The sequence below is a fragment of the Lepidochelys kempii genome, chromosome 4 (genome assembly GCF_965140265.1).
Source record: "Lepidochelys kempii isolate rLepKem1 chromosome 4, rLepKem1.hap2, whole genome shotgun sequence".
Taxonomy (NCBI): Eukaryota; Metazoa; Chordata; order Testudines; family Cheloniidae; genus Lepidochelys; species Lepidochelys kempii.
In genome coordinates, this window is record NC_133259.1 from 54,116,253 (window position 1) to 54,129,331 (window position 13,079).

The 13,079-nt window shown below is 37.4% G+C and overlaps 1 protein-coding gene across 6 annotated transcripts in view; it reads right to left on the bottom strand.

The window, feature by feature from the left end:
- The window catches only part of ZNF827 (zinc finger protein 827), a 143,904-nt gene that overhangs the window by 7,838 nt on the left and 122,987 nt on the right, over positions 1 to 13,079 (bottom strand). Inside the window, exons 12-16 of one of the 6 annotated variants that reach the window (XR_012158583.1) lie at positions 8,776 to 8,967; positions 8,506 to 8,683; positions 7,764 to 7,799; positions 7,574 to 7,678; positions 4,050 to 4,124 (exon numbers count right to left, since the gene is read on the bottom strand). Coding sequence is in view for 4 of the 6 variants with exons in the window: in XM_073341277.1 (XP_073197378.1) it covers positions 3,317 to 4,124; positions 8,506 to 8,683; positions 8,776 to 8,967 (1,178 nt within the window). In the remaining 2 variants the exon portion in view is untranslated. Of the gene's footprint in view, positions 1 to 2,177; positions 4,125 to 7,573; positions 7,800 to 8,496; positions 8,684 to 8,775; positions 8,968 to 13,079 lie in introns of those variants that run through there. The other 5 variants (XM_073341279.1, XR_012158582.1, XM_073341277.1 and 2 more) reach the window with 5 other exon arrangements.

The following is a 13,079-nucleotide window of genomic DNA, read 5'->3' on the forward strand; positions in this document are numbered from 1 at the left end:
GGAATATACCAGTAACTGTCAAAATGACCCTGTACAGCCTTATAATGCAAAAAGCTTTATACAATACAAATTTTATTAATGTACACAAACCTTGACAGTGTGATATTTGAACATAATGCAAGTAAAAAAGGACAGGAGAAAGGAAGAAAGTGCTGAGAACTTTAACTGAATTACTGGATGGAAAACCAAGTCAACCTTCATTTAAGAATGCATAGTGAAAACGGCTATGAAATCAGCTTTGGGGTGGTGGAAGTTTACCAGAACTTTTAGTCTTTAATAGGTCAGAGATATCTATGGAGAACATTCCTTTCCTTAGCTTTGAACTGCAAACCAATTATGTATATGCGAGGGCTCCAATAAATACTGTATATTTTTCTTAACAAAAATAAAACACCTCCAAATACATCTTTTCTCCCTCACCAGAAAGAATTAAATGTCTTTTTCCAAAGTGCTAAACAAAGTTGCTCAGTTATATCAAACGTTATTGTCATTCAAATATAGGTTTGGCAGAAAACTTAAACACATGGGATTAATATGCTGACAGCTTCATAACACTCATTCCTGGGTGAGTTCCAGCCTTATTATATTGCAATTTGGTTTACAGAAAATATTCTTTAAACATTCCTACTTCTTTGCTCTTATACATCTGTAGTTTACTCACTGATGCACACGTGGGCTTTTTTCTTCTTTTTAAAGTGTCTGCTCTATTGTAGTAGGCTCAGTCAGAAACACTGTGAATGTATTTTTGTAACAGTTGTATTAACTGAAATGCAGACTGCATAATTCAGGGGGTAAAGAAACTCATCTTTTAACAGTTCTTATTCTGAATGGGTTACTAATGGAGAGCACTACTCAGCACTCTCTATTTTTGTCAATACTCCCGAAGAAGTCAAAGAGGGTTTTGATGGCGTAGGTGCAATAATATGATAAACAGGGCCTGAATTGTTTGCCTTGCCTATTAATAGAGTTAGACAGAAATTTGGAACAGATGACTTATATTAATAGCTTAGCTAGAATAGCCACATGCTCACAGGACCAAAAATATCTGATGGAACTGAAACAATTAGGTGGGAAATATTTTGTCATTATTACTTTACTTTTAAATTGGTATATTACAGTCTGCTAAAATGTGAGGTTCTCCTCATTCTGTGTTTTCTCATTGCAGACAGCTTCTAATGTTTTAACACATATTAAAAGGTGTGGAAACTTACAAATGAGCTTAATGACTTAATGTCTTAGGTCCTGGCTCGGGAAAGCATTTCACCATATGCTTAACTTAAGTTCTTAAGTACAACAGAATTTAAGAACATGTTTAAAGTTCAATATATGACTAAGAGCCTTCCCTGAACAAGGAAGCTTTCCTGATTGGGGCCTTATTTTGGTACAGTCATAAACAACAGGCCTGATTCAGAGCCACTGAAGTTGTTAGGAATCTCCCCATATACTTCAAGGAGATTTGGATTAGACCCTTAAATGTGTGTGTGAGAGGATGCTTTCAGATAGGAAAGATGTGGGGGTAGAAAATTAAATCTGATTAGGGCCACTTCTTTTAAAGCTTGTTTGGGGGAAACTCTGAAGAAAGCAAGGGAGATCTCTAAACAAATGATGAAACAAAGATCTAGACCAAATGCCAATACCATGGAAAACAGTAACACAATAAGAAAGCATTCTTGTACATTAACTGATTTTAAGAGAGAAATAATTTTTAAAGGTTCAATACTTTATACTTCAAATTTCAATCGAAAGAAACTTTTACTCCTGACCTTTCTGTCTGTTTTGCTCTGGAAACTGTTATCTTAAGAAATAGAGATCTATTAACATGCAGCCAAAGTTTTTTCCTCTTTCTTTAAGATCACTGTTTGCTTTTTAAGATTAACAAAGGTTATACAACCAATCCACTTTTGCTTCTTACTGCAATAAAGTGCTACATATAAAGTTGTCATTTTAATGACCACAAAGTAAGAGCATTAAATAAGTATAAAGTTAGCCTTCTAGCAGTGTACACTCTATCAGCCATTAACAAAAAGGAATAAAATAGTACTAATAACATGGAGGATAATATTGATAGGACCACGTAATTTGCAGATACAACTGAAAAGTTGAGAGTATAAAAAGAGAACTGTATGATTACACAGCACCTTTTCATATCTTTCTCTTTCAAAGAAGTTGCCGGTACCTTTTCAAACATACAATCTGATGTTACTTCATCCCATAAAAGAAATGTTTTCTTCCTTTTTTTCCTTTCTTTTTTTTTTTTTTTTGCAAGTGAGAAACAAACTAGTGCAAGACTAAAGCACTGTGCAAAACTGCCTTTTTTAGTCTGAGCATTTATACCCAGAATTTATCCATATCTTTTTTTTAATCCCCTTTGCTGGATTTAACCACCATAGAATTCTAGTTATACAAGTTGTTCCTGCAAACTAAAGGTAACCACTGCATTAATACAGTATATATATTTATATCTATATATATGCCCTTTTAAAACAAAAGATGTACACTATGGGCCAGATTCTGATCGTAGTTACACCAGCGTAACAGTAAAGGATCTGGCCCTGTGAATGTGTGTATATATAATGCACACACTAAAGGCATGTGTATGTATATACACACACACACACTTCAATTTCACACACTCATCTTACAGTGCTGAAAGTAATTTCTTCCAGATCTGTTCCACCTTAATCCTCAAATCTTTACAACTGATTATGTGAGGACAAGGCACCAAACACACTATAGGAAACTGCAAACAGCACTAAGCCAATATACCAATCCTCACTGAACCAAGCATTGCTCTTCTCAACAATCCTGGAGTTACAAAATTCTAAAATGAAAAGGAGGGTGGGGGGAGGCAGAAGGAAGGGAGAAAGTAAATAAAAAGGGAATTTTTTAAAAATAATTATTAAATAAGCCAATACAAAGGATGTGCAAAAGCAATGTCATGGCACACTACAGATAGGCTCTCTTTCACACATTCGCACTCACACACAAACCAAAAATAAAACGCATCAATATGTAATCTTACAAGTGCTGATTGCCATTAAGGACACTCTTCTTCAGCTTAACAAGACAAAATTGTTTCTTAGATAAGAGTATTGGGAACATGCCTCTGAAGGTAGAAGTATGCAGTAGGTTCACCTCTCTGAAGATTTAATAAAGCAGCTTTTAGGTCAATGCAGTAAGTATACACACAGAGCCATTTTCTAAATCTTACTAATGATATATAGTACAAGTGTTCATACCTCTTCAGTCTAGGTTTTGCAGCAATGTATACCTGCTGGGTTTGTTAGGGTATTTTTGGTACAGAATGTAACTGTCCTCAGACAGTTTCTGCCCTTTCTGTTAGTCCAAGGTAGGCGAGGAAGGAGTGTTTAGGTGAGGTGCCACCTAGAGGTGCAGTCTGAGGTCTGGGTGGATGGAATGTGAGATCAAAGTGGTTCTTGGGGAAAAACATTGTTAAGGGAATGAGATGGGCAAAATCAGAGTTCCAGTATTTATCAAAGCACAAAGAGGTGCCATTTATGGCCAAGGCCTTCACTCCCAAGTTTGGCTCTGCTCCACTGCTGTGTGCAGCTGACATGGCCACTGTTTGAAGAGCCTGGGAGGCAGACATGACCGAGAGGGGTGACAAGAGGTTCCTGGAGCTATTGACTGTTATGAGAGGGCTGGCTTGCTTAGAGGTTGAATATTGGCCCTTCTTCTCCTCTTCAGGGCAGTCCCCATTCTGGTGCTTCTTCACGTGGCGGCTGAAGACAAAAGGGTGGGTGGTCTTGAACAGGCACTCATCACAGCTGAAAGTCTGGCGTGGAGCATGCTTCAGTTTCTTGTGCAAGTTGAGATTGTCTTTGCGTTTGCAGCTGTAGCTGCACTGGTCACAGTGAAAAGGGCGCTCCCCAGTGTGGACACGCACATGTTCTATCAGCTTGTTGGCTGTCTTTGAAAGATAGCCACACTGGTCACACTTGTAATGGTTACCAAGACGATGTTCCCGGATGTGCATTTCTAGCTCCAGCTGATTTGCTTTCACTGTCTGGCAGATCCGACACTTGTACTCCATCTTGTAGTGGGTCTTCAGGTGGCATTCCATTGCTGCAGGGCGATTTGTGGAGTAAATGCAGAATGGGCACCTATCAAAAGAACAAAACCAAAGAAAAGACAGTCAGTTCTGAATAGAATTTTTTCACCTTTTTCTACCCATTGACATTCTTGGTTTAGCTTCTCATTCAATCCATTTGAGTCTAAATACAGGGCAAACAAAATTATTTTTCAGTTCATTTTAGTATATTTTGCTCTTCTTAGCCTGTGCCTCTAGAATAAAAATGTATGAGCAGGATGATTTACTACAGCAGGGCTAACTTAATCCTAGGAAAACATTGATTCATCCCACAAAAGTGCGTGTCTAATCTTACTTCATCTCTTAATGGAAAGGGAGTTTGTGCAAAAATGTATGAGTGTCCACTTGTGTAAAGTAAGAATAAACTCACCATGCACGAAACCAAACATACACAGAAAGAGAATGTCGGGAATTCCTTTAAAATAGCTTTCAAGGATAAACTGACAGTGTACCAAAAGAAACAACAGAAAGTTGGTTTGTCAGTGGGAAGTTCAGTCAGTACCTACTCTGTTTACCAGACAAACAAAAAGGTAACTTACCAGTAACTGTAGTTTTTTTTCAAGTAGATTGTACTGATCCCCACTCCTGGCATTGAAGACAAAACTGAAGTCAGTAACTACTGGCACCAAGCGTATGCTCCCTTGTGAAACTGAATGCCACAGCTCCACTCCCTTCACTTCCTTCCACTTACTCAAAATCTTTGATAAAAGGACTAAAAAGAAGTGGGGGTGGATGGTAGGTCTATACAATCTATGCAAAGAACTACAATTTCTGGTAAGTAAGGTTTCTCATTTGAGTACTGTCTGTAGAGATAGTCATTTCTGGGAAATTAATTAGCAGCACTAACTCAAAAGAGATGGGTAAAAGTGGCTGGCAGTGTTTGCCTGAAATACTACTTGTCGGCAGTCTTCATACTGCTGGGGAAAGTTGAGTGGGTTCTGCTGACTCATTGAAGCAAGTGACTCATTAGTCCACCTGGATATTAGGGAGGTGGGGGTGGCTCATTGTAAAGGGAGGATCATCTAGGTTGTGGGCTCAGTAGTCAGGAGAGAGGAACATTAGGAGCAACGGTGTGTGGCTGAAGGTAGGTTTAAACATTGCGATAGTTCATTTCTTCATCAATAAAACCAAAGCAAAGAAAGTGCGTGAGTTTTGACTCTATTTAGCATGTGCACTGTATTTGAGAGGAGGCTGGAGAAGGCAGCTGTTTGCAGTGGCTCTGAAGTATATTAATTAAATAAAGATTGCAGAACTGTTCTCCCAAACTTGTTTTAGATCTACCTGCCAAGCTAAAAGAGTAATGCTAAGTAAAATATGACTAAAGCTCCAGGTAGCAGCCTTACAGATGCGCAGAAAAATTATTACATTTACGACAATCTCTGAGCAGATATCATCTCTCTCACAGACTTGTTATATCTACAATAAAAAAAATCTAGGAGGCATACACATAAGTTTAATTTTATCTAAACAAGTCACCTTTAAACACAGGGAGGAAGATGATGACGAACAAAAGGACAGACGGATAGTAGCAACCAGTCAATATTCTTGGTCCATAAAAATACCCTAAACTGAAAAAGCAGCCTTGCAAAGACGATGCCAAAGCAACTAACTGTACTAGAACCAAGGATTTTGATGTCAAGACATCACTCATACTTACCTCTCTTGGTGCTGACTCCTCTTTGGATCAGAATCTTAAGATTTCTTTCTGGATAGAAACTGGAGGAATAATGGTTTTCCTCATCTTTTGCTCAATCCTCAGTGTTAAACAGGAAGCAGAAAAGTACAAACCTATTTGATATTTAGATCTCTTTGGGCTTCTTGGATGTCTTCAGAACATAACTTTTTATTAGATCCAGCTCTTAACTTGCCTCTACATTGTGTAACTGAAGAAGGACAAGGAGATAACTTAGCTGGACTGCCAGAGCTAGCCTGATGTATGCAGTATGTAGCTTGAAAGCTTGTCTCTCTCACTGTCAGAAGTTGGTCCAATAGAAGAGATTACCTCGCTCACCTTGTCTGTCAGAGCTAACCTGAAAAACCTACAAAGCTCCTTACATCAGGAAGACTTGAGTCAAGATGCATAGTCTTTCCTGGCACAGAGAATAGATTCAGCATATATTACACACAGGCACAAAAGGCAACTGGTATGTGCATCCGAGACAGATGTCTTGTTCTTGCAAGATGCATACTGTCTAAATCTGGTTTTCTTCCCAGATTCAGTCATCACATCGGAATCAAATACAGACCCCCCGACTGATGGAACTATTGAGCTTGATACAAGAGTTTGATTGGCAGATGGAACCAATCCACCAAAATGCGCAATGCACAGATTTAGCTAAACTAAAAATGGCTTACCTTACTGCTAATAAAAACTAAACCAGAAAAGTATTAATGTAACATTTACAATACACTAACATTAATTTGGTCAACAAATGCAACACAAGGCGGGAAACGGGGCATGCTAGTGTGTTGAACCCTACTCACGGCTGAAACAGTTCCAACCTTATTGTCTGAAGTGGTTGGAACACACAGAGGAATGGGACGTGAGTCCTTATATGACATCATATTGAATGTTTAGATCCGGGAGGGAGCATGCATGCATACCCAACAGTCACTGCTTGTCTGAGGGTTCCAACTTTGACACAAAGGCACACATGCACTCTAGAAATAGGGGTCTATACAGACAATTCTCAAAGGACAACGCTTATTTCTTAAAACTAATGAAGCTTTCTTAAAAGGAAGATTGGTAGAAGGAACAGACAAGTTGCAATTTAATGCAGTAACCCATGCCCAACTCAGACACACCTACATAAATCTGTACTTTTCCTGGACAATTCTGAAAGTCTTTCACTGTCCTCAGCTATGCACAAAAATTGTATTATCTACATAATGAACAGGAAATACAGCACAAGTAGTTCCATCACAGAAAAGTAATTTAGACATTTCCAGTCTGTTACATTGTAAGGACATTTCTGTGACCACAGATTGGTCTCTCAATTGCAGCTCAGGCAAAGACAACATTTTTTTCTGACTCATTAACAATACCTTTTCAAGCAAGTTAATCCACTCAAATGGTCAAAGAAAATGCTGTACTAGCAGAGGATATCAGGATATTTTGAAAGTATTTGTTACTGGTCACCTTATAATTTATAAATTAATTATTAAAGCCTGTGACTAGCCTATAATTTAAAAACAATACTGTAATGTAAGAAATGACTGCGGGAACGTGTATATAAATGTACAGCTAAACTACTTCCTTCCTTGTTACATTTACAGATTCTGTATTTTTACAACAGAGAACACAAAATTAATAATATGAAACAAAAAGTGCTGTCACATCAATATATTCCATACTCACACAACTAGAGAGGACAACAAAAATTACCCAGAACTGAAAAGATACTTGGAGAGGGAAAAAAAAACAAACCAAAACATTGGACAATATCTGCTTCTGTTATTCACCTGCATTTGTAATAAGGACATTTCTTCAGGGATTAATAGGGAAAAAAATAGGTGCTCTGTGTATTCACTATACGCACATCACTTCTTCCCACTCCCCAAAAAAACCTTAAAAAGGAACAAAAATTAGGGATCCAAAGTCTTGGGATCCAAAAATCTTTTCCACTTTGAAAACAAAAACATGCATGATTACCGGTGAAGACTGCCTTTGCATTAGGACCTGAAAAGGCTGTAAATAATTGGGAAAGTTAGAATGACTTTATACTTTGTTACATAAACAAAAGCTTGCCGACTTTATCTGAGCTAGCCTCAGTGTAAAAACTGCTCAGCCTTAGGTTTTTATATTATTTTTCTTTTTCCCTTTTCCTTTGACAGGCAGGCTGCAAACTAAGTGAAATAATTTTGTCATCCATTACATCTGTGGCATCCACTGACCACTGCTTTCAAATCCAGTGGTTGGTTCTAAACTATCCTTTGCCATGATACCTACAATACATTCGGCAACAATTAGGCTGCTGGTGTGTGAGACCACAGCCTGCCATGATGTCCAACACTGTTTCCTTGTACTCCTCTGTCTGACTTGTCTTTCTCTAGTTGCCTCTTGTCTTATATTTAGATTGTAAGCTCTGTGGGGCAGGGACTGTTTTTGTACAATGCCTAGCACATTGTGGTCCTGGTCCATGACTAGGGCTTTTAGGCACTATGGTAACACACATAATAAATAAATACATAAATAAATAATAATAATATAATAAACTACATTCAACCTAGAGGGCTGAGTCTATTGTTACCCAATTAAAGGTAAAAATGGTAGCCCTGACTTTGGATCATCAGACATTAACTAATCCCTTCTAATTTACTTCCTTTATTACCTATCGCCACACAGTATTGGAGATGCTTAACACAGTAAAAGTTTGTGTACTTGCTTTCCTTACTTGAGTCCTCCGGTGGGGACAGTGTGGCATTTCTTGTGCTCCAATAATTGCTCAGGTGTCTTCATGAATTTATGGCACACGTCACACTCAAACATCCGTGTAATCAGATGGATTTGCAAATGGCGCTCAAACATGTTTTTTGTTTTGCAGACAAAGTTACAGAAAACACATTCAAAACCTGAAAAATAAAAATACGGACACATATTACCCAAGTTCCATCCAGTTCCCTTGCCTAGAAGAAAGGAGTCTGTCTGTTTAACTAGCTTTTACCTTTCTCTGATTTCTCTTCAGTGTTCAGTAAGGTCTGGCTACCAGGCACTACGGAAATTACTAGTAGGTTGTTTGAACCGTTATTTTTTTGGGTAACATCTGCATCTTCTTTGCTATTGGCAGAATCACTAAGTGCTGACAGAGAAGATGAAGAAGGGCTGTTTGATTCACTGGGTGTCTTCCGCTCTTCACCTGAAAAACAAGAATAAAGTCCACTTGATCATTAGTATAAGGGGAAAAACTCAATCTCTGTGATAGATTTCCAGTTATCCTATCCTATGTATTCATAGTTTTAAAAAAAAAAGTGACTTGTGTTAAAAGGAGAAGCAAAGTTATTCTGAACTCACAGGTGAGCTTGTTTAGTATAAATCAATTTGTTCTTAAGCATCATGGCTACATTGCCTACCTTCTGCAGGGCTAGTCTCAAAGTACAAGAGTTATAACAGTGCACCTACCAATTTATCACTGTTGACTTTTAGTCCATATAGGCAATGAGAAGAGAATGTGTAATTTTGTTCTACTACCAAATTAAGAAAGGTTAAAAGAATTTTTTCTAATTAGCATAGAATTTACAACTTAATGGGAATTTGGTTTTTTGTTAGTTTATTAAGTTCCTTTAGGTTTTGTTTTTATATCACCTTTGAACTCACATGTATTTCTACCTCATGGCTGTTCCAGCTAGACTTTTTCTAACTTACATTGTAGTTTATCCATTTGGTTAATTTAGGAGGAGAAACGGGAGAAAGGAGAAAAATCTCACAACCCGCTCCACTCATTCTCCTGAGGAGAGTTTCCTCATACTTTAAGTCTCTTCCTCCACCTCTCTCTCTGATTACTACTTCTGTCCCATAGGCAGTGCTATTTTTCACTCCATTGGTGCTCCAGACTTTTACAGAACACCAGAGGGAAGAGATCAAATTATAAACATTTGGAAGATGTTACTGCTGCTGGTAAGAGATAAAACACATTCATTCCAGTGTAACTCCAGTCAAGCCATTGGTGAATTTGTCATCATGTCATAGAGAGGAAAGATCAGAAGCCTTGTATATTATTATAAAATTTCTCTGCAGCCTCTGCTCTGGGGTTAGTGTTCTAGGACCAGATTTTAAACGTACTTAGGTGCCTACATATTCAGATAAGCACTTAGTGGGATTTCCAGAAGTGCTTAGGTGTCTTACTTCCATTGACTTCATATTCATCTTTAGGTGCTTAAATACCTGTAAAAATCTGGTCCTCTCTGCTTAGGTGCTAGTGCACTTAAAACTAAAAGTACCATTGTCATCTACTGCATAGCACTACAAACTACATTTGAGATAAATCTGGGTTGTTGACAGCTATGTAATAGTTTGTGTTATAAAGATGAAATTTATAGAAGACTTCCATGTTGCTGGATGCATGAAGTTAGTAGTCTTCTCTCAAGGTTTGGTTATCATTAGAATTTTTTAATGAGGAAAAACTAATTTTAAGAAAAAGCAAACACACACACACACACACCACACACATACATACAGACTTCACCCAACTGGATACAGAGTTCAAATCAGTCAGGGATTTCATGTGTGTACAATAAGCACATAACATTCCAAAGGGCGTCAATTCAGAACTGTAATACATGCTAGCTAAGTATGGAGATTAGGTTGTCTAGATGTTATAGCAATAGACTGGGAGCAAGGAGGATTTGGGTAATAATCTGCAATGAACCTTATTTGGCAATAGGCAAATTATTGGATCTGTCTTTGCCTCAGTCTAATCAGTTGCATAAAAAGCAGAACCTAACTAAAAATCCTAACCTTATGTATGTGATAAGATTTCTTAACTAAAGTCTGTATCCTGTAAACAGTAATGGACAGGCTTAACTCTAAAAAGGTGAGTAGTTTCATTAAGACAAAGTTAGGTTAAACATAAGCATAAGAGTTTGCTCATCAGCACCTAAAATAGCTGAATTCAATATGATGAATGGAAAATATTTTTTAAGATACAGAGTCATCAGAAGACAACAAAATACACAGAAATATTTGTAAAACTGGATTTGATATCCAATACTGAAATATTTGAAACAAAAAAAATCAAAGAACCAGACAGAAAAACTCAGGGTTTGGTCCTGTCCAAAGTTTTATTCTTTGCCTTTTCAACCACTTTATTATCTTTTATATATGTCTAAAACAAACTGTTCAATTTTCACCATTGTTCCTCTTAGGGATGAAATGGTGATTTCATTTGACTAGAAATCATGCTCAGAATAAAGCACACCTGTGTAAAATTAAGGCCTTCTTAACATCTGTGCCATGAGCATCACTTACTGAACCCAAAACAGAAAGTTCAAAGCACAATGACTCCATAAAGAAATGTGCTTCATTTTCACACAGAACAAAGACCTGCAGAATGCAGAGATGCCAAAGTCTGAGTCTTGAATATGCACTCTTGAAACATAATTTACAGATGAGATCTGAAATTATTTTTTAAAACAGAGTACATGAGAGAGGCCATCCTTAGGGTGTGAGTTTCCCCTGAAATCCTGCCACATTTAAATTCACTAAGAAACTCCTCTCCAGCTTTGCCCAGTACAGATTAAGTTTTCGATGAAATGCTGCAGTGATTGACCATAAAATGTATAACTAAAAATAAGTACCTGTAACCAGTGTTTATGGAGAACAGTTAGAGATGCATATGGATGCATAAGGCTATTTCTGAGTTTGCATTTTTTAAGTTCCACAAAGGTTTGCAGAACACCAAGTTGGATTCATTTTATCGGCTTCATTTTTAAAAATGGCAGCCCCTGGTTCTCATACAAAAATACAGGTGTAATTTGTTACCTGCATATTACAGAAATTATATGCACAAATTGGGCAAATATGCCAAAAATGGCTAATTACCTACCTACATGTGTTTACCCATACCCATTTGCACACTGGTCTTGGGCCTCAGGTTTTTAAAATATGGGTCCAAATGGCTACAGTATTATTGCAAATAGAGGAAGTGGGGGAAGGAGGAAGAAGTGAAAGAGTGAAAACTTGCTCTATAGGTCACTGATCTACTTAGAGAACAAAAATGTGTAACAGAGGCATTTCCTAATTCTGACTCTAAAATGATATGAGCTTTTAACACAAAGACTACTGCATAGGATAACAGATGATTCCAGACGGTACAGAAGCATATAAATCTCCAAAAATTCTTTGCTGATGTCTAAATTGAGAATGCTGCACTCCTATCATTTATGACACCAGCAGTAAAGCCCTAGGAATAAATGCAGGCTTATATAGAAGAATAATTGATACAAGCAGTTACTTGTGCTTACCACATACATATATTTTAAATACAGCTTTTCAATATTTAATATTTTTAAAGTATATTTTTCAGCATTGTACAGCACACTAGGAACTCATCTCCCACTAATTAATGAAGGTTTCACACATCACTTGTGTAGAGCTAAAACTGTACACCTTACGGATTGTCTGGTCAGAAAAGTGAGTGTTTGAAGGCACCTTCTTCATCAACAATATATGTGCTTTCAGCATGTTTTCAAGTCATAGTGTTTAATTTCACTGACAAAGGCTCCAATCCTTAAGATACTAGAATGGGACTCAGCAGATCTGGATTCAGTTCCCAGCTCTGCTACAGACTTTCCATGTGACCTTGGATGACAATCTCCATTTGCCTCATCTCTAAAAGGGGGATAATTATAAGGGTTTTGTGAGGATAAATTAATAATGTTTCTGAGGTGTTCAGATATTATGGAGATGGGAATCATATCAGTACTTTGCACTAGCACAGAACCCTCTGTGGACTTTCACTGACTTCATATTTCTGTAGTTGCATTTAGTGCATCTATTTGCAAGTTGAGGGGAAAAAAATCCAATTTTATTCCTCGTAGAACTGTAGAGCCAATACAGTGATGGAAGAGACAGCTGAATTCAATTCTCCCCAATATAATTGTCTACAAAATTGTCAGCTAGTTTCTAACGACAAAATCCTTATGACTGCTGATACTGAGAGAGAAATTAAGAGTATTCTAATTTTCCTCTCCTTGCATCACGCCAGGGTTCATTAGTTGGTATAAATATATGTGGTTTATTTGAAAATTGTCATGAATCAGAGGTAATGTAGAAGTTCTTTTCTTCTGCTGGTAAGTGAATAGAACTAGAGAAACACAGAAGTTAAAAATCACGATCTGTTCAACTATTTAATATGATGTTGGGACAGTAAAACAACAGCTGCATTAGTTTAGTTACTGAATCAGAGCTCAGGCAACAAAGTTTCCAGACATACAGAGTGAGGGGGAGGGAACAAACTCCAAATATTGGCAC